At 35.9% G+C, this 27,883-nt stretch overlaps 1 protein-coding gene across 1 annotated transcript; it reads right to left on the bottom strand.

The window, feature by feature from the left end:
• LOC129276738 (cation-dependent mannose-6-phosphate receptor-like) lies at positions 1-27,883 on the bottom strand. The gene is made up of 7 exons (XM_054913142.2): positions 27,706-27,883; positions 12,370-12,545; positions 11,729-11,838; positions 7,387-7,532; positions 6,447-6,573; positions 4,721-4,842; positions 1-3,577 (listed from the first exon to the last, which is right to left on the bottom strand). The coding sequence occupies exons 1-7, from the start codon at positions 27,846-27,848 to the stop codon at positions 3,571-3,573; spliced, it is 831 nt and encodes a 276-aa protein (XP_054769117.2). The 5' UTR covers positions 27,849-27,883; the 3' UTR covers positions 1-3,570.

Below are 27,883 nucleotides of genomic sequence, written 5' to 3'. Positions count from 1 at the left end.
AACATTTGTTCAAAGAAGTATAAAAAGATGTTTCAAAAACAAGATATGAAGTTATACAACTCCTGAATACACAACATAGTTTTCAACTAAAATCTCCAGATTATGCAGAACTATTTCATGGATATTGAGATTTAAATAAAAACAAATGTAAGTAAAACCGTTTTTAATGTGATTTTTCCTTTCTTTTAGTTTACTGGTAACCTAATTCAAGTGTTATGCCAAAGATCATGCGAAAATCAGCAAAATATATACACATGCACAAGGCAGGAGGAACAAGATACAAAGAGGGTAAAATAGGGTGCATAATATGCATATCAATACTTAATTTTACAAACTTTTCAAAGAAAACAAATTTAAAAAATGCAAAAGACACATCAAGGATTGACTGAAAACATGCTTGAATTACATGACTATATATCAATTTTGGAGAGATACTGAGCTTTGTAAAATAAAATATACAGAATTTCACGACTCATGTGGCAAAAGCACTTCATTGCTTCAGGGTTGATGCACTTGTAAGTCAAGAACAGTATCTGAAACAGCACATAAGGAATGATGCATGTATACAAATTCAATGGACTCAATTAATTGTCGTGCTAAAATCATGTATTTTGCAAAGCCAATGGATGAAAATTTGGGTAATGTTCATTTTCATACTATAATGGAAGAGGTCATTTCTAAGCTTATGACAGCAACTACATTAAGTACCATGTGCAAAAAGTGAAACAGTAAAAATGTGCAAGACTATATTGTGCAGGATATAGAAAGAAGCTTAAAAGTGAAAATGCCCCTAAAGAATGATGTAGATGTGAGAAGTAGACTAATGAATTATGTGATTCCCATAGACCTTGTACATGGATCACACTATTCTAGAAGGCAGCAGAGCCTGGAGATAATATGTAACAGGCTACACAACGGCTACATGCTATTTGCATTCAAAATCTCTATAATTTGACCAAAATGCACAAAAGATACAGTATGACCACTGTCCACAGGCAATATTCTTGACAAATCATCGGGGGACCTCTCCAGCAACAATACGTCACTTGGAGAGAAACAGGGGCACTGTTGCCTAAATTTTACTATAATGGTATACTACACGTATGTAAGGCGATGGTAACTTCCAAGAAATCCTTAATTTGATTAGCCGTTGATCATTATTACCATGGCGACTACCATTCGATGTTAGAGCTACAATGTACCACAACAGTAACTTGAATCCCTAGGACTGATCCAAATGACACCCTTGCCATGTGATCTCCTGGGGATCGTGTCATCAACATTTTCAACCAACAAGTTGTCAGATCTAACAACTTTTCTTCATTTTGATCGGTTTAGAAGCCAAGTCCTTTCATGAAATGCTACCCTGGACTGAGTTGTGGACTAGTTAAGGATATGGATATAAATCATGCAAGGATATTAAACTCAAAGTTTTAGTGTTTTTCCAAGTTAAATTGTATGTAAAAGGAGCAGCAACAAGCATGCATTCATGTCTAGGTAGGTACTAAGGCCATTCCAAAGGGCATCTAAGGCAAAAGCCTTTGGATCAATTTGAGCCCCTAGCATGTTCCTCTATCAACTAGAGTGATCACGCTCACCAATTCAGTGGATTGGTCCAGCAGAGATTGATCTAGTAAGGTGACTCTGAACCTGTCTAAGGCCCCCATTCCACAGAACGGAGACCGTTGAAAGACCACTGAAAGACTTAAAATTGATGAGGTCTTACAGCGGTCTTCAAGATCACTGAAATTTGTCATCTCTGTGGAATGGTTCAGAAAGACCCCTCAAAGAACTCTGAAAGACTGATGGATATTTCTTGTCTTACTGGTCTTAGAGTAGTCCTATAGAGATCTTTCAATGGTCTTTCAGATATCTTTTATACAACAAGTGATCTTTCAGAATTCTTTCCATGGACTTTGCCTGGTCTTTGAATGATCTTTGAATGATCTTTCAATGATCTCTCATGAGTCTTACAGTGATCTCCGCAAAAATCTTGAGAGACCGCCGAAAGATCATTGAAAGACTAGTAAGACCTTTGAAAGTTCATCGAAAGACCACTGAAAGACCATTTTCCTCTAAGACCGTTGTAGGTTCATTGAGAGACCTCTGTAAGATCGACCAAAATTCATGGTCTTTGAAAGGTCTTTCAGCGGTCTTGCTCTCTGTGGAATGGCCCCTTAAAGGAGCTTCTAAATGGCAAATAAATGATCTTTCCACTGAAGTGCATTTAAACACAAACACTGTGAACCAATAATTTGATAACAATAGTTCTTTATGAAACCTGTATGATAATTTAATGCCTACATGTATAAGAGAAATGTTGGGCAAGGCTTGGGCTTTGTGTAGTAAAAAAAAAGAAAGAAAAACATGGAGCTGAAGTGCAAAATGGGTGCCATCAACAGCCAGAGTGTTCACACAACTCATGCCAAAAGTAATGACCATGCTACACCAGCTGATATTTATCTTTATTCTCAAAATGCAAGCAAATGCAAGCTAAAATCTTCTGAGGAATTGCCTATACTCTAATCTGCTCAAATAAATATATTTCTGTTCTAAGCATAAATAGACTTCTGCAGAAAAAATAAAATGAATCTCAATGCAATTCCCAAATCTCTATGCATAATCCAATGCGAGTTTTCAAGTCATTAAAATGACCTATCTTCTTATACTTGCATTAACGATGTAACAATCTTGAAAGTTAATCCGGATTGAAACCAATGGTAAAGTTAGTATGCTCGATCCAATTTACTAAAGGCCTTTATGGGTGTTGCAAGGGAATATTTGCCATCTATTGCAAATTTCTGATGCAATTTGAGAATTTAATCTTACCAATTTTAGCTCTAAGATCAGTTTACACTCTTTATGGCAAGAAGCAGATAAGTAATCATTTGCAAATTCATTAATACTGCAAGTCTAGAGAATAATTTTTCTTACCAAATTGAATTTGCATTTTTGGTCATACATGTAGGAGAAAAACTTTCAACTACAAGTAAGTTCGGTACAGTCCTATGGAAAAAACTGCTGCATAAAAGACCTCTTGTGTAGTAGTCTTTAAAAATTGAGGAGCAATTACAATGATAGCAGGACCCGTCTTACAAGGAATCATGATTGATTAAATCAACCTCAACTGTATGGAAATCCATCAATGTCATAATTTTTATACAGGAAATTTCCACAATGTCTTTGTAAACCAAGGGAAGCACTTAATTTTCAAGAAAACGAATGCATTAATATACAGCCTATCTATTAAACAAATTTGAACAAAGATGCATTTTAGATGTTGACGTTGCTGGCTTTCCGTAGTTGTGGTTGATCGGATCAATCGTAACTCTTTGTAAGATGGTGCCCAGAACAATTATTCCCTGAAGATAAAAATTTATAGATAGATTTGCAATTGAACAAGTTTCTTGCAACACCAAATAAGGCTTCATAACAGACTATTCAGTTTCTGATATTGCATTGCTTCAAATCTGGACAGGCACAGCACAACACAAAATCACCTGATGATTGATTGCATCCACTCTTGGTGCCTTGCTTGATTTAGAACCATGATGGCTCCAAGACGCTGTATCAATACCTGCAATAACAACCAGTGTGCTTCAAATATGGCATCAGGTTATGATCAATGGTATACATACATAAAACCACTTGCAATCTGCCACCACCTTGTCTGCGTGGAGGTGAGTCAATGCAACATACAACATTCACTCCCTCAATATCTTTAAAGTATCCCTTTAGAAACAAACTGTACTTCATTCCATTCAATTATGATCAAGTTTTCAATATAACCTTCAGGATTATTATTCCTTAATCGCAAGAGCGCTAAAAAAAAACAGTCAAGCTCGAAAATATATTTGTGAGACCTTCCTCTATTGATGGAAAGTCGAAAATGTAGCCTACAAACTTTAGTTTAATTACAAAAAAAAATAAATTAAGAATTCAATTTAGTTTTGGGTCAAATCATGATGAATAACTGTAGTAGACACTGCATGTGCCAAAAAATCAAGAATTTCTCTACAAGCAAAACTTGCCAACCTAATTATAGCACACAGGGGTTACTTACAGAGGACAAGTTTATATCATAGCCTTGTATATTGAATGAATGTATACACCCCATGCCATGACCCATGTATAGCAAGCAGCTTCATCAATCAATCCAATACATATTTCTCTATTGGAAAAATGAAGTCCCATGCATTGATGACAAAGAAGTCTTGTCAAAATGGAACCAACATACCTACACAAAGAGATCTTTATTTTTTACTTGGAGAATAAATTGTAGTGTGCTTAATGTACAGCATTTTATCTTTATCCTCATCCTCAAATTAGGTTTGAATTGTCTACATTGTAGAAAATTAAACATGGTCTAAAGTTTTAAAGGAATCATTTACAAAGCATCCATTCTTTAAAAAAAAAAAAAAACCCTAGGTCTACATGTAGATCTATAGCCTATAGTGTCTTCAAAGTCGATTTTTAAGAAAATTTTATAATAGCTAGGGATAGCCTAATTCAAAGAATCTTATTTATTAGCGAAATAATTACATTCAAAAGACTCAATTTAAATAATCAATAAAAATAGCACTGTAGCATTATACATATTTCATGGAATTATTATCAACAATAACAGAAATATAAAAACTTATTCATAAAGTCTATCTAAATTGTACGCAAAAAAAATACATGAAACTGAGTACTGATAGAGTGGAAATGTTATGCCTACATGGGTAAGATATTGTCATCTCTTTCTTCTTCTTCATCCAGACCAAGCTGGTCATCACCCAGCCCTTTGTAGCTCTTAGACGGTTGCTTCTTGTTACATCGACAGAGAAAGTCACATCCATCCTTAAGAGGAATGAAAAGAAAAACAACATTCATACACAATAAAATCACAATTTCAGAATTTATATAGCACTCAAAAATAAATATCATAAGTGGTTTACAAGAAATGAAATAAAACAGAATAGTTCTGCTCTCCATGTGCTTACAATATATAAAGAGGATTGTAGAGATAAAATAAATGGGTTTTAGTTTGTTGATTTGATAACTGTACTGAAGGACATGAACAGACGTTGATTGGGAGACTTTACCAAATACTAAGCCCAGTGAAATTCATGCATTGTCGACCGTTCAAGGAGTTCATTTTGGGAATTTGTGAACAAAAAGTTTGCTTAAGAACATAATGAATAGTCAGATTATTAGATGGGAGAAAAGAAGCATGAAATGTCAATGGGATTGGGAGGCGATCAAATATTGCAGAGACAAGTGTCTGTTTTTGTTGACAGATGATGAAAAAAATGTACCAAATAATTTTTTTATTTTCAAAAAAATTACCTCGAAGTAATTTCTCGATTGCATGGACAAGGTCATGGCATCAGGCATTATAAAATAAATATGATACAGAAAACTTTGGACATCTTTCTTGAAACATTAAGGTCAAGAAACCCAATAACTTGCTGATTTGAATTAGAGGCAAAAAATCAAACAAGCATAACACTGACAATTCAATGAAAAGAAAGATATACATTTATAAGTTCTTGCTTTATTTAACAGAACAGTTATATGCACAACACAGGTATCATGCAAATGAAAGAGGGCCAGTAATGTCACATCCTAACTATTCAGAATTTATTATATATTTTTTCCTCAATGTTTGTAGATTTGATAATGAAGAATTTCCTGATCATATCAAAATAAATTAAGAAGACAACAAGTTAAACCACATTTTTCATAGGAGGAACAGGTATGTAGTAAAATACAAACAAATTTAACATGTGTGTGACATCATCAATTTCTTCATTCATTTTTTGCATATTTATCATACTATGTTGCGTACATAGCTGTTCAGCAAAGAAAGTGTAAAACAAGTGTTTATTAGTATAACATACAGTAAATCGATGGCCAATACTAAAGTTCAAGATTAAGCTCAGTGATTCCCTTCCAGGCAAATTTTCTTATTTTTTATGGGGTTTTTTCGGGGGCTTCTTTTCACAACCTACTGCCTATAAAATTTGCAACATTGAATGAGCTTCAACATGGCAGTGAATGGGGACTTCCCATGACTCGAGCATTGTGGCCCAGTGGATTAGTCTCCAGACTTTGAAACAGAGGGTCGTGGGTTCGAATCCCAGCCATGGCATAATTTCCTTCAGAATGGGTACCCGGTAGGAATTATTCCTTGAACGCTTTAGCGCATATGGCGGCTCAGCAAATGCTGGGGTAATAATATGATACCACGTATCAAAGCGAAGTTGAGTTTTAAGTAACTGCTCTATATAAATGGACACATTATTATTATTATGACTCCTTTTGAATTTCCCAGGGCTCTTTTGAGCATCTAGGGGGCAAAATTGCCCCTAGCCCCTGTGTAATTTTTCACTCTCTCCCCTTGAGTAACCCCATAGAATACTACAAAGACAATTCATACCACATCATTTTGGGATACTTACTGCTGTTAAATTACCAAAGTTTGTCCAGAAATCAATGTTTGGAAACTGCTCTCTTCCTTTCGCTCTTAAGAAAAACCTCTTGTAGGCAACCCCTAGAATTAGGTAAGCTGCAGCTATTACTAAAGTCCTGGATTTAGAAAGAAAAGAGAAAAACAAGAAACTTTTCAAGGATCATTGCAGAGGTTCACCCGATTGGTTCGATTTTAGGGATGAAATTTCTTCTTGGCAAAATCAAGAAAGTTATGCTACAGCAATACCTTTACGATCAACATACGACCGATTTTTATACATACATGTATAGCAATAAATGGTATGAAATTGTTTGTACGGTGTTCGTAAAGGTATTTGCGACTGTGTATTAGACTACCTCACAGGCATTAAATTGCAACATTATAAGAGCAAGGCAACTTTTCTATATTACAATACAAATTGGGGGGAAAAAAGAAAAAGAAAAAGGGAACAAAATATCTCCAAATGTCTATGGTACCATCAACCTATCTACTAATCACAACTATAAGTATATGAAACCCACAAGAAGAAATCAAGTTCTACTTTGAAAACAGTCATCCTGAAAAGATACATTTAGTTCCTTGCTGTCAATTGCATTTATTCAGTATTATTTATTCATTTATTTTCTTCATTTCCACTGTCTTGATAAATAAACAAATCCATGTACAAAGAAATTAAAAGAAACAAATTAAAAAAAATATATATATTTGATATTAACACCATCATGGCAATAGAATGAATATAACAATTCAGAGTATGAGGGAACTCGCAAAGACCAGTCCCTGAACAGGATTTTTTAAAATGCTAAAAGTTTGTAAAAAAGTAGGACTTGCTCCAATATAAAGAAATAAATGGTTGCAAATGTTATATTTTTTAATACATCAAGTATCAAGATAAATGGTTTGATTGGAGTGAAAAACTTTGCACTTACGAAATGACAATAATTCCCCCCACACCAATTCCTGATGATGAAGGTGATGTCGTTGAATTTGAGCAGGCTACTGAACTTCCTACTTCAAATACATAGGCACATTCGTTAGTCCTGTTGTTATTTTCTTCAACCAAAACTGGCTTTACCTGTCAAAGAAACAGAATATCAATATATTAACCCATTGAAGACTAAATAATTTTGCTATAACATGTGCTTTCCATAAACTCCATCCCGCATATATATGCAGGCTCACTCTCCTAGTTTTTTTTTAAAATATGAGAAGATATTAAATGTGTACATAATCAATGACGGGCCTTAATTTTAGATAATTTCTAGGGCAAGGCCACTTTTAATCGGGGGCATTTTCATCAAACAGCACAAATGGGGAATATTTTAGGGCATACAAATATCAAAGGCCATTGAAAAGGAAACTGAGGCCAATCATTTGGGGAGCAAAGGCCAAAGCCTTGAATTAGTGGTTGGCTACACAGGGTTAAAAAAATGTGAATGTTTCAAATCACAGAGAGGACCAGCTTCAGGCATGCAGTTTGTGCTCCTGAGAATTTTGACACCTTTTTTTGGAAAGAATTTGTCAAAAATTGAGGGGGTGCCGCCCAAAAAACAATTTGGGGCAAAAAGGTTGTTTATTGGCTATTAGTTTACCCCCACCCATTATTGGCTATTAGTTTACCCCCACCCCCCCACCCATTTTCGTCAAAATTGGATATCTCGGTTTCTGCATAAGCTATTTAAATTACTTCTGTGTCAATTTCTATGTTATTTTGGACAAGGAATTCATTTTTTACAATAAAAAGATGTATAACTGCTGTCTTTGTACTTAAAATTTAACCCTTACTTAATTTGGGAGGGGGTATAATTTGACCCTACCTTGACGAATTTCGTCACTATGCCACTGCAAGAAATTTTTTGACCTCGCTGCTCGGTGACCTTTTACTTGCAACTCCGGCGCATCTTCTGATACCAAATTTGCGATGCCCAGGTACGCGGTTCCGAAATCATACAACATTTTATAAGTGTATGTCACACCCACACTGTTAAAAAATGTGATTCTGTGTACATAGTCAATGTAATACTCAGTGCAATAAGCACATTTGTACTGCACTCGACCCAGGTGAGGGAACTGGGTACCTGGCAGGAATATATTCCTTGAAATGCTTCCGCGCTGTAAAAGGCTGTGGGGCTAAAACCAGGGTAATAATATCCAAGTCCTTTGGGTTATACAAGAACGGTGTTATTATTCTTATTTAGATTGGTGGGGCCCGTTTCTCAACACCTGGACAAGTTAGTCACATCTTTATCCACCAACCACGGAGTTAGTTCCAATCTTACTAAATCCGTTTCACGAAGTGCTTCCTAACTAGAATCCCTTGATATCGATACTGTCGGTAGAAAGAGCGGACGAGACGTAGCCTTAGTCACAAAAAAGCATAATTTTTAAAAAGCAAAAATATGATAAAACTGCAATTATTGTGATGAATTTGGAAATACATCTAATCAAAATAATAGCAGAGGCAAAATATGTACCATGCATACTTAAACCATGAAGACTGGAGCATTCAATTGCTGAGAAAATGAAATTATGAATAATTCATTTCATGACTAAACAAGGCAAACGCCAAGCGTTGTCTCGCCTGCATATTGCAGTCATGAAGAGACTGCATGTCAAATCTGAAGGGTAACATTTAAGAAACTTTGACAGCTTTTCTATTGTACCATTGGCAAATTTGTGTGAATATTGTAAATGGTGCCAAGAACTATAGCTCATTAAATAAATAACAACAGTTTTTAAAGAATAAACAAGTAAAATACAAAATCTGGTTCAGGTATAGAGAGTACTGAGTTCTGAAGTAAAATGTTAGTGTTAAAAAGTATAAAATTATAAAGTTCATGTCACTAGAGGAAGAAAGTAGTGTGAAAGTTCATAGACCTTTGACCTTAATCAAATTCAACTCACATTCGAACCTGACCTGCACCTTCAAGAGATGGACCTCTGTTACGAGTTTGGCGATCCCACCTCGAAGCTATAGAAAGTTATTGTGTGTACAAAATAACACAGTGCCAGTCATGGAAAGTTCATTGACCTTTGACCTTAATCAAATTCAACTCACATTTGAACTTGACCTGCACCTTCAAAAGATGGACCTCTTGTATGAATTTGGCAATCCTACCTCGAAGATATAGAAAGTTATTGTGTGTACAGCACAGCACAGTGCCAGTCATGGAAAAATCATTGACCTTTGACCTTATTCAAATTCGGCTCACATTTGAACTTGACCTGCACCTCCAAGAGATGGACCTCTGTTATGAATATGGCGATCTCACCTCGAAGCTATAGAAAGTTATTGTGTGTACAACACAGCACAGTGCCAGTCATGGAAAGTTCATTGACCTTTGACCTTATTCACATTCGACTAATATTCGAACTTGACCTGTGCCTTCAGGAGATGGACCTCTGGTATGAATTTGGCGATCCCAACTCGAAGCTATAGAAAGTTATTGTGTGTACAACACAGCACAGTACCAGTTATGGAAAGTTCATTGACCTTTGACCTTATTCACATTCGACTAATATTCAAACTTGACCTGTGCCTTCAGGAGATGGACCTCTGGTATGAATTTGGCGATCCCAACTCGAAGCTATAGAAAGTTATTGGGTGTACAACACAATTGTTGACGACGACGACGCCGGAAATAGTGATACCTATGTCTCGCTCCGCTACGCAGGCGAGACAAAAATCAGATGTGGACGTTGAGATGGGTACCCCCGGGAGAGTAAATTTGAATAGTTTACGAAAGTAAACCACGATGGTTTTCTTTGTAAAATAATGATAATCATACGTTTATTTATGGTTCCAAACATCAGTAAAATATACGGTAGTTTAACATAAATTTTTAAAATCTTTTGATACCGAAACACACGATTTGACAAATTCTTTGCATAAATTAGAGATAGAGTTTACCAAAATGTTGATAAGGGTCTGAAAACAACGAATACGAGTCCAGTTATGGATGACCTGACGTGGTATGATTAAATAATCGATTCAATTATTTTACTATTTTAAAATGAATGGTTTTGTTGCGTTTTACCAACATCTTTGATAGTTTCTGTGCATTACAATTATTATTGAATAATTTTAATATCACACCTGTTTTGCAATGTAATTTCAACTTCTATTATTGATTACGTAATATTATAATTTTCAAATTTCGTGGCACTTTTGCATGTCACGTGATGCCACTACGTCATTAAGAAAGAAGTTATGACAGGTTCGGAGGTGTCATAAATATTTAGTCAGGTTGTTGTCCCCGATCTTGGCAAAGAGGGCTTCGTGAAACGGTTAGCGGACAAGTAGCTCACTATCTCCGATTTAGTCAAGAAGTTAGACTTATGACGGTGTTGAGAAACGGGCCCCAGGGCCCAAACTCCTGTAGATTTAATTACACACTGCACTTTTTAAGCAACCTTCTTGGCTCTGTCAAACAAATGGGAATATATATGTATCGATCTCAAGTTCTCAACTACAGAAAGCCAGCAGTGCCATAATCTACCGTATACAAGTGCATAGTTACGCTTTCCTTTACAATTAATCAAAACATGAAAGGTCATGCTTAAGGACCAAAACAATGAAAATGAAAAGTATTTGTCGCATTTAGAGGACAAAGCAGGACAGGATTTAAAGGGATGGTCCGGTGCTTAAAATATTTATATCTAAATAAATAGAGTAAAATTCACAGAGCAAAATACTGAAAATTTCATCAAAATCGGATAACAAATAACAAAGATATTGAATTTTAAAGTTTATCAATATTTTGTGAAAACAGTTATATGCACATCCTCATGAATAGTCATTAGGTGGGCTAATGATGTCACATCTCTACTTTCCTTTTTCTCATAAAATTGTTATTATGAAATCATAATTGTTTCATTTTTCCACACACGTGTAAATGATGTGTCTTCATTATGATGAAATAAGTTGCGGCAATAAATAACTAATGCAATTAATCAGTTGTCAATCCAATTCTTTAGTTCTTGGTAGAAAAATTTCAAAATTTCATATAATAAAATAATGTTTCACCGGAATAATGCAAATCTTTAAAATTCAATAATTTTGTTATTCGTTATCCGATTTTGATCAAATTTTTCAGTATTTTGCTCTGTGAATTTTACTCTATTTATTCAGATATAAATATCTTCAGCCCGGAGCATTCCTTCAAGGAAATATGCATTCTACATGTAGAAAATAGCATCCCTGGCCTTTCAGAAGGTGAGAAGGATTGGCTCAATTGCATTCATCTGCAAGATGGGCCAAGAATTACTTACAAGAAGTCCACTTTTATCACACAATATAAAGATTGTTGCTCTCCTTGTTTCTCCATTGCAATGTGAATTGTATGCATCCCCATTTCGGTATTCAAGAAAGATCCAATTTGCTGAGAAATAAGAACATGTGAACATTTTTTGTTAACACTTACAGTCTTGTAAATTGCTAACAAATATTCAAAAATATTCAGAATTTTTTCAGAGTTATTTCCTGCAATCAAATAATTATAAAACATCAGCTTCAAGTTGGTTTTAACAAAAAGGAGAGAAATTAGAGAAACATCAACAAAGTTCAAATCTCAGAAAATGTGCACAATTTCTTCATTTCAGCTTCTGTTTCACTTTGTCAAATCTGTACAAATTGAAATATATTATGTTTCATGAAATAGAATGTAAGAAATAGTGAGTGAGTGACATCATCAACTGTCTCATTTGCATACCGGTATCACATTTTTGTGCATAAATGATTTGTGTAAAATAAGTAAAACTTTAAAATGCCATAATTTTCTTATTTTACATCCGATTTCAATGAGATTTTCAGCATTATGTATAAGTTTGATTTTCTCTATTGATTCCAATCCCCTTTTAGTTGGGCAGGACTTGTCCTTTAAAAGAGTGATACATATCAATAGCTTACTTACTTCCAACCATAATGTTGGTTGCAGTTATTCTCCCAACCGCATGGAGAGGTGCTTTATCCTCTTTAAGATCAAACTGCTCAACTCCTATATCCTCCGCACCAACACCATCTACGTGTATCCCATCACAGAAACCAACCTTATAAGAGTAGTTGTGAGCAGGATCCATAACCTCCACTCTGTTGATAAAACAGAAAAAAAGATAGGGTAATCATCATGCAGAAATTATTATCAAAGGTCATCGATGGCAATGGAACCTTTTTGACCGACTGGGATTGTTGCTCCTCTCATTAGCCTTGTCTGACCCTGATAGAAAGATGCACTACAGAAAAGTAATACTCCCACTCCCCCACAAAAAAAAAAATCAGGCCTGAAATTTGACCTTAATAAAATAAATGTTTGAATATTGATATATGTCAGTGTGGCTTGCCGTAAACGCATTTTCTATCAATGCCGATGGTGGCGGGCGGTGTGCAAAGAAGGTCATGCTTACGAAGGACATGTCTGGAGGTGTCTTTCCAAGGACCATTCGCCCAAATTCGGCTTTGGCCTTTCATGCCTTTGGCTTTGCCTCACTCACACGATTGCGAGGTTAGTATTAGTATATAGTATACTTTGCCTTTGCTTTTGACTTTTTGTGAAAAAATTATTAATCTTTTTTCAAGAAAATTTCACATTTTCTTTGTGAATTTGAAGAGAAATGACCTTCAGACTGACAGAAATGTAACATTTTTTTAAAAATCCAATTATTGGCTGCAAAACAGAAGAATGAAATTAGGCAAATTTTCAGCATTTCTCTGCCATAGACTGTGTAGTTAAGAAATGGACACACACAAATCAAAATGTTTAGCTTCCTAGAGCTGTAATGCCAAAAACTTGTCCATAAAGAGTCCAGTAGGATTTTTTATGCTCTTTCTGATGGTATGATTTTTATAAAGATTTGGAAACCAGATCACAATGAAAAATTGTGACAAAGTGAAAAAAATTGTGCAAAACAGAAATTTCATTTTCCCACAGAAAACGCATGGGGAAATGGCAATCTCAACACACACACAAATAAGGGTTTGCAATTTATCTCTAAATCCTTATTTCAAATAATCCTATAAAATTGTCCTTACTGTCAAAAGAAGCCCCTGAATTTTCTCTTTCCATACATTCCAAACACAAGTAAATAATCAATTCAGATCACATTTTTCTAGAAGCCTGAATTTCCCGAAAAAATGTCCCATATTTTCCCCTTAATCAGCCTGTTACTTTCATGTTGACACTTTTCAGTGTGGTTTCAGACACCCTAGCCGACTCCTAGTACCAATGAGGTCCAAACATTAACATGTATGGACCTCATAGGCGACATCACTAGTATTTTGGGTTAGGAATCTTTGGGAAGATAATATTTCTATTTTATATTTCAAGTACGAGCTATATTCTTAATCTAACATGCAATTTTATTTCAAGGGTACATATGATATAGTTGTTATCAACAACAAAAAAAATTGAAAGAAATAAAGGGGAACTTTTTGACGACTTTTTGCTGATTTTCTTGGCAGTTGCTCTTCACTTCTGACTCGCGATCAAAGCTGATATGCAGATCACGTGATACGCGTTCTTGTCAGCTGATCGGTTGCTTATTCTTTTCGCCAGACGTTGATAATTATATATTTTATAATTCTAGCATTCATCACAGATTTAGGTGAAAGAGATTGAAGTTAAACAGCGCAAGCTTTAATTTAAAAAAAATAATGTTTAATTGATTACACAGGTTTCGCCTCGGACATGTAGGATCGTTTGGTCCCATATTGGCGTAACGCGTAACTACGGGGGGAGTGTCCCTACCACTACACCCACTAGCCAGCAATTATCTTTTTTTCCTCTCTTTTTTTTAACCAAAATACTCCCCCCGCCCCCCAAAAAAAGGAACCAGGGTTAAAGAGAAAGAGAATTATGATAGAGGAACACAAAATACTTTATTTTTTTCCGCTTTTAAACGCGACTTATAATCAAATATTAAATGGGGCTTAGAACAGTTTTTTTTAAGTCAATTAATAAAAGATATTCCTCTTCGGGATTTGAGCTTTCATGAAATATCAATCTTTTTCATGAATACCGAAAATACTTAAAATGTCCAAAATTTTTATCGGTATATAAAGATTTAGCTCATGCGTTGCGCCCGCCTTATTTTAATGTTAAGATACAATTTTATGCTTTTTAATGAATTCCTAAAAACACTCAATTCTCAGATCTTGTCGCAATCGAATGATTCGATTGGTAAGCTAATGAATGATTAATAAGTTTCATGAATTGTTTAAAATGTGTCTCTCTATCAGTTTTGAATATTAAAAAAAATGTCAGCTCGTGCTTTGAGCACACAATATTTTGATTAGTAAGATTCTTCTCTTGTATATGCGACTTTGATAGATAACTTAAGAGGGGGGTCCCTCAGCTACTTGTCCTCGCTTATTCCCAATTTTTGGCGGTGATGATGATGATGATAATGATGGTGGCAGTGGTGATGATGACTAGATGTAATTTTGTTATTTTGTCTTTCAAAAAATTTAAGTAGTGCAAAGATGAATTCACTTAAAGTTTATTATGAAAATAGCAGAAAAAAAATAATTAAAAAATTGGTATGCGTTCAAGGAAAATCCATCCCCCACCAAAATTTTTTTTTTTAAAGGTGAGATTTTTTCTAAATTATTTGTGACGGCGTAGGCCTTTGCGAGCAGCTATATCGGATATAATTATGGTAAAAAAAGAAAATGAAATGTCAAGAAATACATGATAATGACTTTTATTGTACATTCAGTATATCAATAGACAACTTCATACTCGTTCCAAAAAGAAAAAAAGTGGGTCATTACAGACCATTGAAAATGGGAAATTTTTGCATTTTATATTACATAGAATATAGAGCAACTGCTCGTTTATGACGTCACATATCAAGCATTCAAAATTCTATTAACTCCAATTTTTTTTTCAAATAAAACCTTCACCAATATTTTGAAATTATTTTTCTTATATTTTCACAATCTGTTTATCAGGGTGAAATTCCCCTTTAATTCACAGAACAGTATCAGCATGATCAGTGTGTAATAGCGGTATTTCACCTGATAACTAGACCTATCTATACTTCATGCGGGGCGCAGCGCGTGCGGCAATGTTTAACGATATATTGCTGTGAAGCGTAAAATAGAATGAATGTCATTAAAAACATAATCTCACAAATCAAATAATGCCAGCTCGACGCGCGAGCTGAAAAAATATATTTTCTGTCCTGATAATTTGATATTCTAAGCACTTTTTGTGCAATCAAGAACAAAATGAATATGAAATCAACCGATTTATGCAAGCATAAAATTTTGATAGGGCCTATCCTATAACCTTTATAATATAAAATGCCTAAACTCCTATAAAGAAAAACGCACATTCTGATTTCTAAGTATTTTTATTATAAACAGGATACTAAACAATTGATTGAAAATTTGATATTCTTTTGCGAAAATGAATATGAAGGACAACTTTTTAATAAAGAACACAGTTTTAGACCATTAGAGCGCGATTTATACCTACATGTACAACCGCTAAATTCTATCACTGTCAGTATCAGTATACATGAAGCAGTTGGAACATTTCCTGATTCCATCAGCTTAATAATTTTTGCAACAGGCGCCAATCCAACAAACAGACAGACATTTCCCCAAACGGACAACATCTCAAACTCTGCACATTTCTTTTTGCACGGACACATAAAATCTCGACCTACCCCACCACTTTCCTCTTCCCTCCTTTTATTTTCCATTAATTTTTCTTTCGTTCACTTTTTTTCTGTCCTCTTTTCCCTTCTATTTTTGTCTCCTCTCACCGCTTTTCCTCATCCCCCAGTCCCCGATGCCCGCGCAGATTCGGTAGGGGGACCAGGGGCTGGAAAATTTGACAAGCAAAAAAAAACAAAAACAAAACAAACAAACAAACATGAACAAAAAAGAAGGTTTATCACCCCAAAAAGAAATTTGACAAGCAAACAAGCAAAAAAAAGGTGCACCCCAAAAGTAAGGTTGTCTCGTCCAAAATACATGTTTTATTTCGATTTTGAATGATGTATTTCATCTTTCCATCATTATAAAAGACCAAAAATAGTAGGGGGACATTTGATAATGTGCCCCCCTACTATTTTGGGTAAGGGGGACATGTCCCCCTGGGATTTGCGCCCATGTGGGTGGGGGGTGTTGCGCCTCCCTTTCGGAGGTGCAAATACTCACTGTGATTTCGATCTCATACCTATAAAAACATAGAACAGAAGAACGCCTTGAACACAGGCCAAAATGCCTAACGATTTCTCCGCGGCATAAACAACTCTCGTAAGGGGCGCTCCATTTATAAATAAAGTTGCATGTGTAGCTGTCTACCGCGACAAGGCCTGTCGCAAGATTGTAGCCAGAAGCGTGAGAATTTGCCAGAAAATTCAAGAAAAGAACCGGTGAGTACCGATTAAACATTACTACTTTATTAAAGGACAAGTCCACCCCAACAAAAAAGTTGATTTAAATAAAAAGAGAAAAATCCAACAAGCATAACACTGAAAATTTCATCAAAATCGGATGTAAAATAAGAAAGTTTTGACATTTTAAAGTTTCGCTTAATTTCACAAAACAGTTATATGCACATCCTGGCTGGTATGCAAATGAGGAAGACTATGACGTCATCCACTCACTATTTCTTTCGTATTTTATCATATGAGACAAATTTTCTCCTCATTGTCAAGTGATACAATTATTTATTCCTCCCTGAACATTTGGAATTAGCATTGTTTAATACTATATGCTTCAGTCAAGTTGGTCCTTATTGTCAAATCTATAAAAAATGAAATATTGTATAATTCAAACAATAAAACACAAAAGAAATAGTGAGTGATGGACATCATCGACTGACTTTCGTAGTTGTGCATATCACTGTTTTGTGAAAAATAAGCGAAACTTTAAAATGTCTTAACTTTCTTATTTTACATCCGATTTTGATGAAATTTTCAGCACTATGCTAGTTTGATTTTTCTCTATTTATCCAAGTCAGCATTTTCCTGGGGTGGACTTGACCTTTAAGTAAAATATATTTACTCGTTAGAGTACTTGTTTTTTAGTGATATAAAGCTTAGTTCTAAGCTAGGGCGGCCCAAATGCGCGTGAGTGGAGTCCCAGTTTCTTTACACAGGTAAGTATGCATTATGGGGGTGTCGCCTAGAGTGACCCTAGGGCCTAGCCTAGTTGAACAATATCTCGCTCTTACGTAGAGCGGTTCTATCAAAGACAATTTCATGAAACAGGCCCCTGGGTCCTCAACAGCTGGGTTAGGCCTACTCCGTTTAGTGTGAGATCAATATATTTTTTTTAAATTAAAATTATTAGGCCTAGTCTACCGTTAACTTTATTAGTAGGGTGTCTGAAGCCACATTGAAAAGTATCAGCATAAAACAGGCTGATTTAGGGGGAAATATGGCTCATTTTTTTCGGGAAATTCAGGCTGCTTGAAAAATGTGATCAGGATTATTAACTTGTGTTTGGCATGTATGGAAAGAGAAAATTCAGGGGCTTCTTTTGACAGTAAGGTCAATTTTATAGGATTATTTGAAATAAGGATTTAGAGATAAATTGCAAACCCTTATTTGTGTGTGTGTTGAGATTGCCATTTCCCCATGCGTTTTCTATTGGAAAATGAAATTTCTGTTTTGCAAATTTTTTTTCACTTTTTTCATTGTGATCTGGTTTCCAAATCTTTATAAAAATCATACCATCAGAAAGAGCATAAAAAATCCTACTGGACTCTTTATTTTTGGCATTAATAATAAATCTATAACAGCTCTTGGAATCTAAAAATTCGGATTTGTGTGTGTCCATTTCTTAACTACACAGCCTAGACTATGGCAGAGAAATACTGAAAATTGACCTAATTTCATTATTCTTTTTTGCAGCCAATAATTGGACTTTAAACAAAAATTCACATTTCTGTCAGTCTATAGGTCATTTCTCTTGAAATTCACAAAGAAAATGTGATATTTTCTTGAAATAAAAAAAATAATTCTTTTCTCCAGACCACTATAGGCGACACCCCCATACTTACCTGTGTTTAATAAGAAACTGGGACTCCACTCACGCGCATTTGGGCCGCCCTAGCTTAGAACTAATCTTTATATCACTAAAAAACAAGTACTCTAATAAGTAAATATATGTTACTTAATAAAGTAGTAATGTTTAATTGGTACTCACCGGTTCTTTTCTTGAATTTTCTGGTAAATTCTCACGCTTCTGGCTACAATCTTGCAACAAGCCTTGTCGCGGTAGACAGCTACACATGCAACTTTATTTATAAATGGAGCGCCCCTTACGAGAGTTGTTAATGCCGCAGAGAAATCGTTAGGCATTTTGGCCTGTGTTCAAGGCGTTCTTCTGTTCTATGTTGTTATAGGTATGAGATCGAAATCACAGCGAGTATGGGCGCAAATCCCAGGGGGACACGTCCCCCTTACCCAAAATAGTAGGGGGGCACATTATCAAATGTCGCCCTACTATTTTTGGTCTTTTATATGATGGAAAGAAATACATCATTCAAAATCGAAATAAAACATGTATTTTGGACAAGACGACCTCCTTTTGGGGTGATAAACCTTCTTTTTTGTTTTTGTTTGTTTTGTTTTTGTTTTTTTTTGCTTGTCAAATTTTCCAGCCCCTGGTCCCCCTACCAGCTTGCGAATCTGCGCGGACGTCGGGGGCTGGGGGATGAGGAAAAGTAGTGAGAGGAGAAAAAATAGAAGGGAAAAGAGGACAGGAAAAAAAAAGTGAACAAAAGAAAAATTATAAAGTCAAAAAGGGGCCTAAGCTTTCGATCCTAGCAGAATCTTCGTCGGAGGCAAAATGACAAACATATAAAGTGGAACAACCATAATATAGACCACAAACAAGCTACAGCAACACTAGAAACAAGGAGACAAAAGGGGCATTAGTGAGTAGAGAAGACCAATCAGGTTAGTGAAGGGGATGAAAGAAAAGGAGTAGGCAGACACAAAGGGAAGTTAGTGTAAGTAAGGACAGTAAAAGACCTCAGGCCAAGAGGGATTAAAATAATGAGGCAGGCAACATCAAACAGGATCTGGAACAAAACAGTGATAATGGGATGAAAAACAAGAGAATTAGTGAGAGGTGGGTCAAACAGGTTACAAAGAAAGGCTTAATAAACTGGTGCATAAGAGTGGGGGGGGGGGAAAAAAAAAAAAAAAAAAAAAAAAAAAAAAAAAAAAAAAAAAAAAAAAAAAAAAAAAAAAAAAAAAAAAAGGAAGAAAAAGAATGGGGAACAACTGATAATGTGCAAAAGACATATAAGTATATTATGATAAAGCATAAAACAAACTAAGAGAAGAAGGTAAGTGTAAATATGTATCTATAAGTGATATGTATATAAATATATCCAAAAAAGAAATGTATATGAAAAAATATATAAATATATACACATATGGTGTAACTGATATGGTAATCCGCTAGGTGTGACGGGAAAAAACATAAGACTATATAGTAGGAAAGAAAGAAAAAAAAAAAAAAAAGAAAGAAAAAAAAAAAAAAAAAAAAAAAAAACTGTATATGTGAAAAAGAGGAAGCAAATTGCCTAAAAAGGTAAAAGCAAATATAGAAGAGAGGGGGTGTATTATGAAGAAACCATAGTATACATGTAAATAAGCAAATGTGGTAAATCTAAAAGAGGTGAGTGGAGAAAAAACAAATATATATATATATATATATAATAATTATTATATCGCCTGAATAAGGAAGGAAAAATTGGAGCTGAGCTTGTATGAGATATGGGAGGAAAGTAGAGTAAGAAACTATGATGTAACTATTTAAAAGAGCTGAGGGGAAAAATTATATGTATATATAAATTGAAGGTGGATAGGAAAGAAAAATCAGTCGTTCCCCTCTTGGATGTTCAGGCCATGAGGTTGGGTGGTGCGAAGTCGTCTCATCCAGAGCTTCTCCCTGCTAGTACGGACTGAGTCAGGACGGGTACCTAAAGATTCGATGCCCTGTAGCATCATGTCAGTGATGGAGTGGTTGGGGAGGTTAAAATGGCGGCCAACTGGAGTGTCCAGCTTTGCTGTGTTGACGGTGGATCTGTGCCCGTAGAATCGTTTCTTGAGTGTGGTCTTGGTTTCCCCTATGTATTGTACCCTACAAACTCTGCAAGTGATGAGATATACAACATTAGTGGTAGTGCATGTGATGTTTCCCTTGATTTGGTGAGACAGGCTGGTAGAGTTGCTGGTGAAAGTATCGCCCTCGTGAAGGTGTATTTCACATATGATGCACCTGTTGCTGGTGCATTTGAAGGTGCCATGCTGTATGGGAGAAGAATGGTTAGTGAGGGAGGGCACTTCAGCACGAACAATGAGGTCCCTGAGATTCGGTGGGCGTCGGTATGCTAGAAGGGGAGTATCGGGAACGGCCTGTTGGAGACGATCAGAAGTGTGTAAAATGTGGTGGTTATCGAACAGGATTTTGCGGAGAGGGGGTAGATTGGGATGGAAGGTGGTCACAAGCGGTATTCTGTCGGTGGTCTCCTTGTCACTTTTTGGTTTGAGAACTTCAGATCTGGGGAGAGAACGAACTTTGTTAATTGCCAGTTGGACTGCCCTGGCCCCGTGGCCCCTGGCACAGAGATGTTTCTGCAGATTCCTGGCATGGAAGGAAAAATCAGGGTCCTCGGAGCAGATACGGCGAAGTCTGAGGGCTTGACTGTAAGCGATGCCGGTTTTGCAGTGACGGGGGTGGCAGCTGGATGAGTGGAGGTACTGGTGGGTATCTGTGGGTTTAGAGTATAGGGTAGTGGTGATACCATTAGACTTTTTCTGGACTGTAACATCAAGGAAGTGGGTTTCCTGTTGGGAGAAATCAGAAGTGAATTGGATGGTCCTGTGGAAGGAATTGATGTGGTCAATGAATGTATGGAGGCTGTCTTCATCCCTGGTCCAGATGAAAAAAATGTCATCTATGTAACGCCACCAAATCCATGGGCGACAGGGGGCTGAATCTAACATCTGCTGTTCCAGCTTCGTCATGAAGAGACAGGCGAATGAAGGAGCCATCCGGGTGCCCATTGCTGTACCGAATATCTGTAGGTAGTGCTTGCCCATGAATGTGAAGTTGTTTTTTGTTAGTACATGAGACATGAGAGATTTGATATCGGATATGGGGGGACTGGAATGGCCACTGGCGGCCAAGGCTTCACATGATGCTTGGATACCTTCGTCGTGGGGAATGCTGGTGTACAGTGAAGAAACATCGAAAGTGCCGATGATCGCAGTCTCGGGTATCTGGTCCTTGATGTCATTAAGTTTCCTGAGAAAGTCTGGAGTGTCGTGGATGTAAGAGGGTGCACGTGAGACAAGGGGCTTAATGTGGTAATCAACAAAAAGGGAGATGTTCTCTGTTGAGGAACCATTTCCTGAGAGGATGGGTCGACCGGGGTTGCCAGGTTTGTGGATCTTCGGGAGGAGATAGAAGCGGGCAGGTTTAGCATTAGTAGGGGAGAGAAATTTGTGGGCCTTCTCAGAGAGATACTCGCGTTCTTTCATGTCATTCAGTGTCGATTGGATCTGTAGGGAGAAATTACAAGTAGGGTCAGAATCGAGGAGTGCATAGTGAGATCGATTATTGAGATGTTTCATGGCTTCATCGATGTACTGCTGGCGGTCCATAACAACGACGGCTGATCCTTTGTCTGCAGGCTTGATGATGATGTCGGACCTGTTTTTGAGTGATGAGAGAGCCTGGCGTTCTTCTCGAGGAAGGTTGTCATGTGCTCTGGTGTCGAGGGTATCTGTGGAGCGAACTTGGGATGAGACAGCTTGGATGTAAGTTTCAAGGGAAGGAACTCTATTCTTAGGTGGAATCCATGTGCTTTTCTTGTAGAAGGGCTCGGGATCAGAAGGGGGTGCATCTAAAAAGAACTCTTTGAGACGTATCCTGCGATAGAATGTAGAGAGGTCTTGGCTGAGAGCTATCTGTTCAACTTCTGGTGGCGTGGGGCAAAACTTGAGACCTTTAGAGAGAAGAGAGGTTTCTGCTTGGGAGAGAGGGGAGGATGAGAGATTAACAACCAAATGGGGGGATACATCATTATTGTTGGTATGTCGTCTAAATCTGTTTGACCGTTGTCGCTTCTTTGTGAGGTTGCCTATTTTCTTGTTCCTGCGTTCAGTGAGGAGAGACCTGTGTTTAGAGAGATCAGATTCAATTTCATCATTATACTGAAGCCATTGGGTTTGGGTACAGCAAGAACGTAGTTCGTCTTCCAGGCTACTGATGTCAGCTGAAAAAGAATCAAGAGAAGCAATACACTGTTCAGAGAGGATGTTAATTAATCGAACTGAAGCTCCATGTAAGGTCTGGTTCCATCGTTTGCGAAGTTCAGGTGTGAGCGTACCGAGACCGGGAGTGCAATGAAGTTGGAAGAAAAAAAGAAAAATTAGTGGAAAATAAAAGGGAAGAGAAAATAGTGAGAAAAGTGGTGGGGTAGGTCGAGATTTAATGTGTCCGTGCAAAAAGAAATGCGCAGAGTTTGAGATGTTGTCCGTTTGGGCAAATGTCTGTCTGTTTGTTGGACTGGCGCCTGTTGCAAAAATTATTAAGCTGATGGAATCAGGAAATGTTCCAACTGCTTCATGTATACCGACAGTGATAGAATTTAGCGGTTGTAGGTATAAATCGCGCTCTAATGCTCTAAAACTATGTTCTTTATTAAAAAGTTGTCCTTCATATTCATTTTCGCAAAAGAATATCAAATTTTCAATCAATTGTTTAGTATCCTGTTTATAATAAAAATACATAGAAATCAGAATGTGCGTTTTTCTTTATAGGAGTTTAGGCATTTTATATTATAAAGGTTATAGGATAGGCCCTATCAAAATTTTATGCTTGCATAAATCGGTTGATTTCATATCCATTTTGTTCTTGATTGCCAGAAAAGTGTTTAGAATATCAAATTATCAGGGCAGAATATATATAATTGGCATTATTTGATCTGTGAGATTATGTTTTTAATGACATTCATTCTATTTTACGCTTCACAGCAATATATTATTAAACATTGCCGCACGCGCTGCGCGCCGCATGAATTATAGATAGGTATAGTTATCAGGTGAATAATTTACCGCTATTACACACTGATCATGCTGATACTGTTTTGTGAATAAAAGGGGAATTTCACCCTGATAAAAAGATTGTGAAAATATAAGAAAAATCATTTCAAAATATCGGTGAAGGTTTTATTTGAAAAAAAAATTGGAGTTAATAGAATTTCGAATGCTTGATTTGTGATGTCATAAATGAGCAGTTGCACTATATTCCATGTAATATAAAATGCCAAAATTTCCCATTTTTAATGGTCCGTAATGACCCACTTTTTTTCTTTTTGGAACGAGTATGAAGTTGTCTATTGATATACTGAATGTACAATAAAAGTCATTATCATGTATTTCTTGACATTTCATTTACTTTTTTACCATAATTATATCAGATATAACTGCTCGCAAAGGCCCACGCCGTCACAAATAATTTTGAAAAAAATCTCACCTTTAAAACAAAATTTTTTGGTGGGGGATGGATTTTCCTCGAACGCATACCAATTTTTTAAATTATTTTTTTTCTGCTATTTTCATAATAAACTTTAAATGAATTCAACTTTGCACTACTTAATTTTTTGAAAGACAAAATAACAAAATTACATCTAGTCATCATCACCACTGCCACCATCATTATCATCATCATCATCACCACCAAACATTGGGAAAATTGGGAATAAGCCATCATCATCTTTCTTTCTTTTTTCTTATTTTTTCCCCTTCCCTTCTTCTTTTTTTTTCTTCCTATTTTCCTCCTTTTTTTAGAGGGGCACACCACCACGCCCCCTCACTGGATATCCGCCTCTATATATGTTTGTTGTTGTATAAATTTGCGGATACCTCATAAAATGAAATAAAAGAGAAAATAAGGAAAGGGAAAAAGTAAGAAGAAAAAGGATGAGAAGAAAAAAAAAGAAAGCCAAACAAACAAGACAAAACAATATCAAAATTTCGTAATAAAGTCTTCTACGTCAGTTTAATAATTATGTTTTCATTGAAATGAGAACATAAAAGAATTGAAACAAGTAAAAAGGGCTACATCATAGCTAAAAGAAATAGAGGTAAGCTCCGAGACAATAAAAAGGGTGAAAAAGAAAAATAAGAAAACACAAAACACTCACAACACGAGCATAATGAAAAATTGGGAATAAGCGAGGACAAGTAGCTGAAGGAACCCCCTCTCTCTCTAGTTATCTCTCTATCTATCAAACTCGCATATACAAGCGAAGAATCTTACTAATCAAAATATTGCGAGCTCAAAGCACGAGCTGACATTTTTTTTAATATTTAAAACTGATAGAGAGACACATTTTAAACAATTTATGAAACTTATTAATCATTCATTAGCTTACCAATCGAATCATTCGATTGCGACAAGATCTGAGAATTGAGTGTTTTTAGGAATTCATTAAAAGCATAAAATTGTATCTCAACGTTAAAATAAGGCAGGTGCAACGCATGAGCTAATTAAAGCTTTATATACCGATAAATTCTTTTGGACATTTTAAGTATTTTCGTTTATCATGAAAAAGATTGATATTTCATGAAAGCTCAAATCCCGAGGAATATTTTTTATTAATTGACTTTAAAAAAACTGTTCTAAGCCCCATTCAATATTTGATTATCAGCCGCGTTAAATAGTAAAAGCGGAAAAAACATAAAGTATTTTGTGTTCCTTTATCATAATTCTCTTTCTCTTTAACCCTGCCCCTGGTTCCTTTTTTTTTTTTTTGGGGGGGGAGTATTTTGGTAAAAAAAAGAGAGGAAAAAAAGATAATTGCTGGCTAGTGGGTGAAGTGGTAGGGACACTCCCCCCTCCTCCCTGTAATTACATGTTACGCCAATATGGGACCAAATGATCCTACATGTCCGAGGCGAAACCTGTGAAATCAATTTAACGTTATTGAAAAAAATTAAAGCTTGTGCTGTTTAACTTCAATCTCTTTCACCTAAATTTGCGATGAATGCTAGAATTATAAAATATGTAATTATCAACGTCTGGCGAAAAGAATAACCAACCGATCAGCTGACGAGAACACGTATCACGTGATCTGCATATCTTATCAGCTTCGATCGCGAGTCAAAAGTGAAGAGCAACTGCCAAGAAAATCAGCAAAAAGTCGTCAAAATGTAAGTTCCCCTTTATTTCTTTCAATTTTTTTTGTTGTTGATGACAACTATATTATGTATAGTCACGTATTGTATTACCGGACACTATTATGATTCCGGACGCGCATATTACTGCGTTCTAAAACAAATTCGTACCGTAAGACTTCCGCAATTCAATTTCACAGAGCAATACATAGAACAAGATTGCAAAAACAAGGCGAAAAATCCAACTTTTACCTAATTATCTCTAAAAATGACAGAAAATGCTTAAAATATCATATAACATAGTTTTGTATTAACAATTGATATATTTTCTAACGGAAATATATTGGGCCTGATTTGCCGAATTTCAATCTCGTCCACTCCTTCGATCGAATGATGAGGTGTGGTGTATTGTGGGTGATCGTCGACGGCTAGTTCTCAAGGTACCCGTGCGCGAGGTTTACCGTGAGTAGAGCCGTTGATCGTCAGCGCATCGATAGAACTTGATGAGCGTCACATTACGAACGCGAGCATATTATTATTGGAAAGTGCCATGGAACATGCAGCTAACAAGAAAAAATAAAATAAGTTATCAAACACGAATTTATTACCAACATCTGCTCAGATTCGATATAAAAAAAGCAAATAATACTTAGAATTTACTCATGATATGATATAAGAAGAAAAAAATCACACAAATTTGTTCTTACATCATTATAATCAAGGATATCTTTACCCGTCCGGCGCGCGTCCGGAATCATGATGTAATTTGTCGCGTACGAAAATAATTGTTTTTCGTGGAGGGGTATCATGCGGCAAGTGCGATGCAAAGAAAATGGTTGGTAAAAATGGTAGGCCTAAAACTAAATCAGTACTACTACTACTACTAGGCCTAACCTAAAAGCACTCCTAGTACCAATGAGGTCCAAACATTAACATGTATGGACCTCATTCATAGGCGACAATGCGTTAAAAACAGGTTAGAAGTCCTGCACCCAAGTATTTTTATGATATTAATGATTATTACTCGAAAAATGCAAGCTTTGTCCTCATTTGTTTAGCATTTATTAAAAAATTACCCATTAACTATAATCCTACTCATACTTTAAATGTTATAAAATAAAGGGAAACTTACATTTGAGTCCTTTTTCGATCTTTTCTTGGCAGTCAGTCCGGTCCCGTCGAGTGCGATCAAAGCGGTACGAAGCTGATTTTCAGATCACGTGATACGAGTAGTCATCACCTGATCGATCGACTATCCTTTTTTAAAGACCGCAACAATTATAAATTTTATTATAAAATATATATAGAATAAATAATTGCATGATATTATATATATTTCTACAATTAAAAATATTTTGTGATATGAATTTAATATTTGACGTAAAAATCGCTATTTAACAAAATATTTATTAAAAAATAAAAAATAAAACAAAATAAAAACGCCTTGGACACAGTGCAAAAAACCTAACAATTTGGCCGCGTTCTTAACAACTATCGTAAGGGGCGCTCTATTTATAAATAAAAAAGAATGTACAGCTGTCTACCGCGACGTGGTTTGTCGCAAGATTTGGGACAAATCCGTGGGAATTCTTGAGAAAATACATCAAAAGAACTGGTGAGTACCGATTAAACATTATCAAAGTAGTAAATAGGTTATACATAACTTGTAGATATATATTTTAAATTGATATTGATGCTTAGTTCCAAGCTAGGGCGGCCCAAATGTGCGTGAGTGGAGTCCCAGTTTATTAACACGGGTAAGTATTGGGGTGTCGCCTATCGAGTGCCTAAAAGTACTAAAGGCTAAATGTAAAATAATTTTATCATCATATTCATAATTTTCATAATATTTGGAATAGCAAGTGTGAATTTTTCTTGATTGTATTTCCTCTAGTTGTCATTTTTAAAGCACTGAAATAAAGGTGTCCGGCAATAGGATACACTGCCATACCCTTGAAATAAAATTGCATGTTAGTTGTTACATTGTTACTTAGTTCTATACCAGGCTACACAAACATGAATAGGTGGGACTTCAACCGTATCTACGACTGGCAATTAATCCCAATCACCATCGAATAAAATATACTTACGTTTTGCCTTTCAACGGTTCAATGAGTGAAAGATACTTCTTTTCTGAATGTGCAACTGAACAATCTGATAAAACAGACTGAACACAAGCAAAAAGGCAAAATAAAAAGACGAAACACGACATTTTCGATCCTGAAAAGTCCATCACAGCTCAGATCACGTGCTAATATTAGTCTCGTC

The sequence above is a fragment of the Lytechinus pictus genome, chromosome 14 (genome assembly GCF_037042905.1).
Source record: "Lytechinus pictus isolate F3 Inbred chromosome 14, Lp3.0, whole genome shotgun sequence".
NCBI classification, from domain to species: Eukaryota; Metazoa; Echinodermata; class Echinoidea; order Temnopleuroida; family Toxopneustidae; genus Lytechinus; species Lytechinus pictus.
Note: the sequence above shows the minus strand (reverse complement) of the source record. Positions and strands in the feature narration are given on the sequence as shown.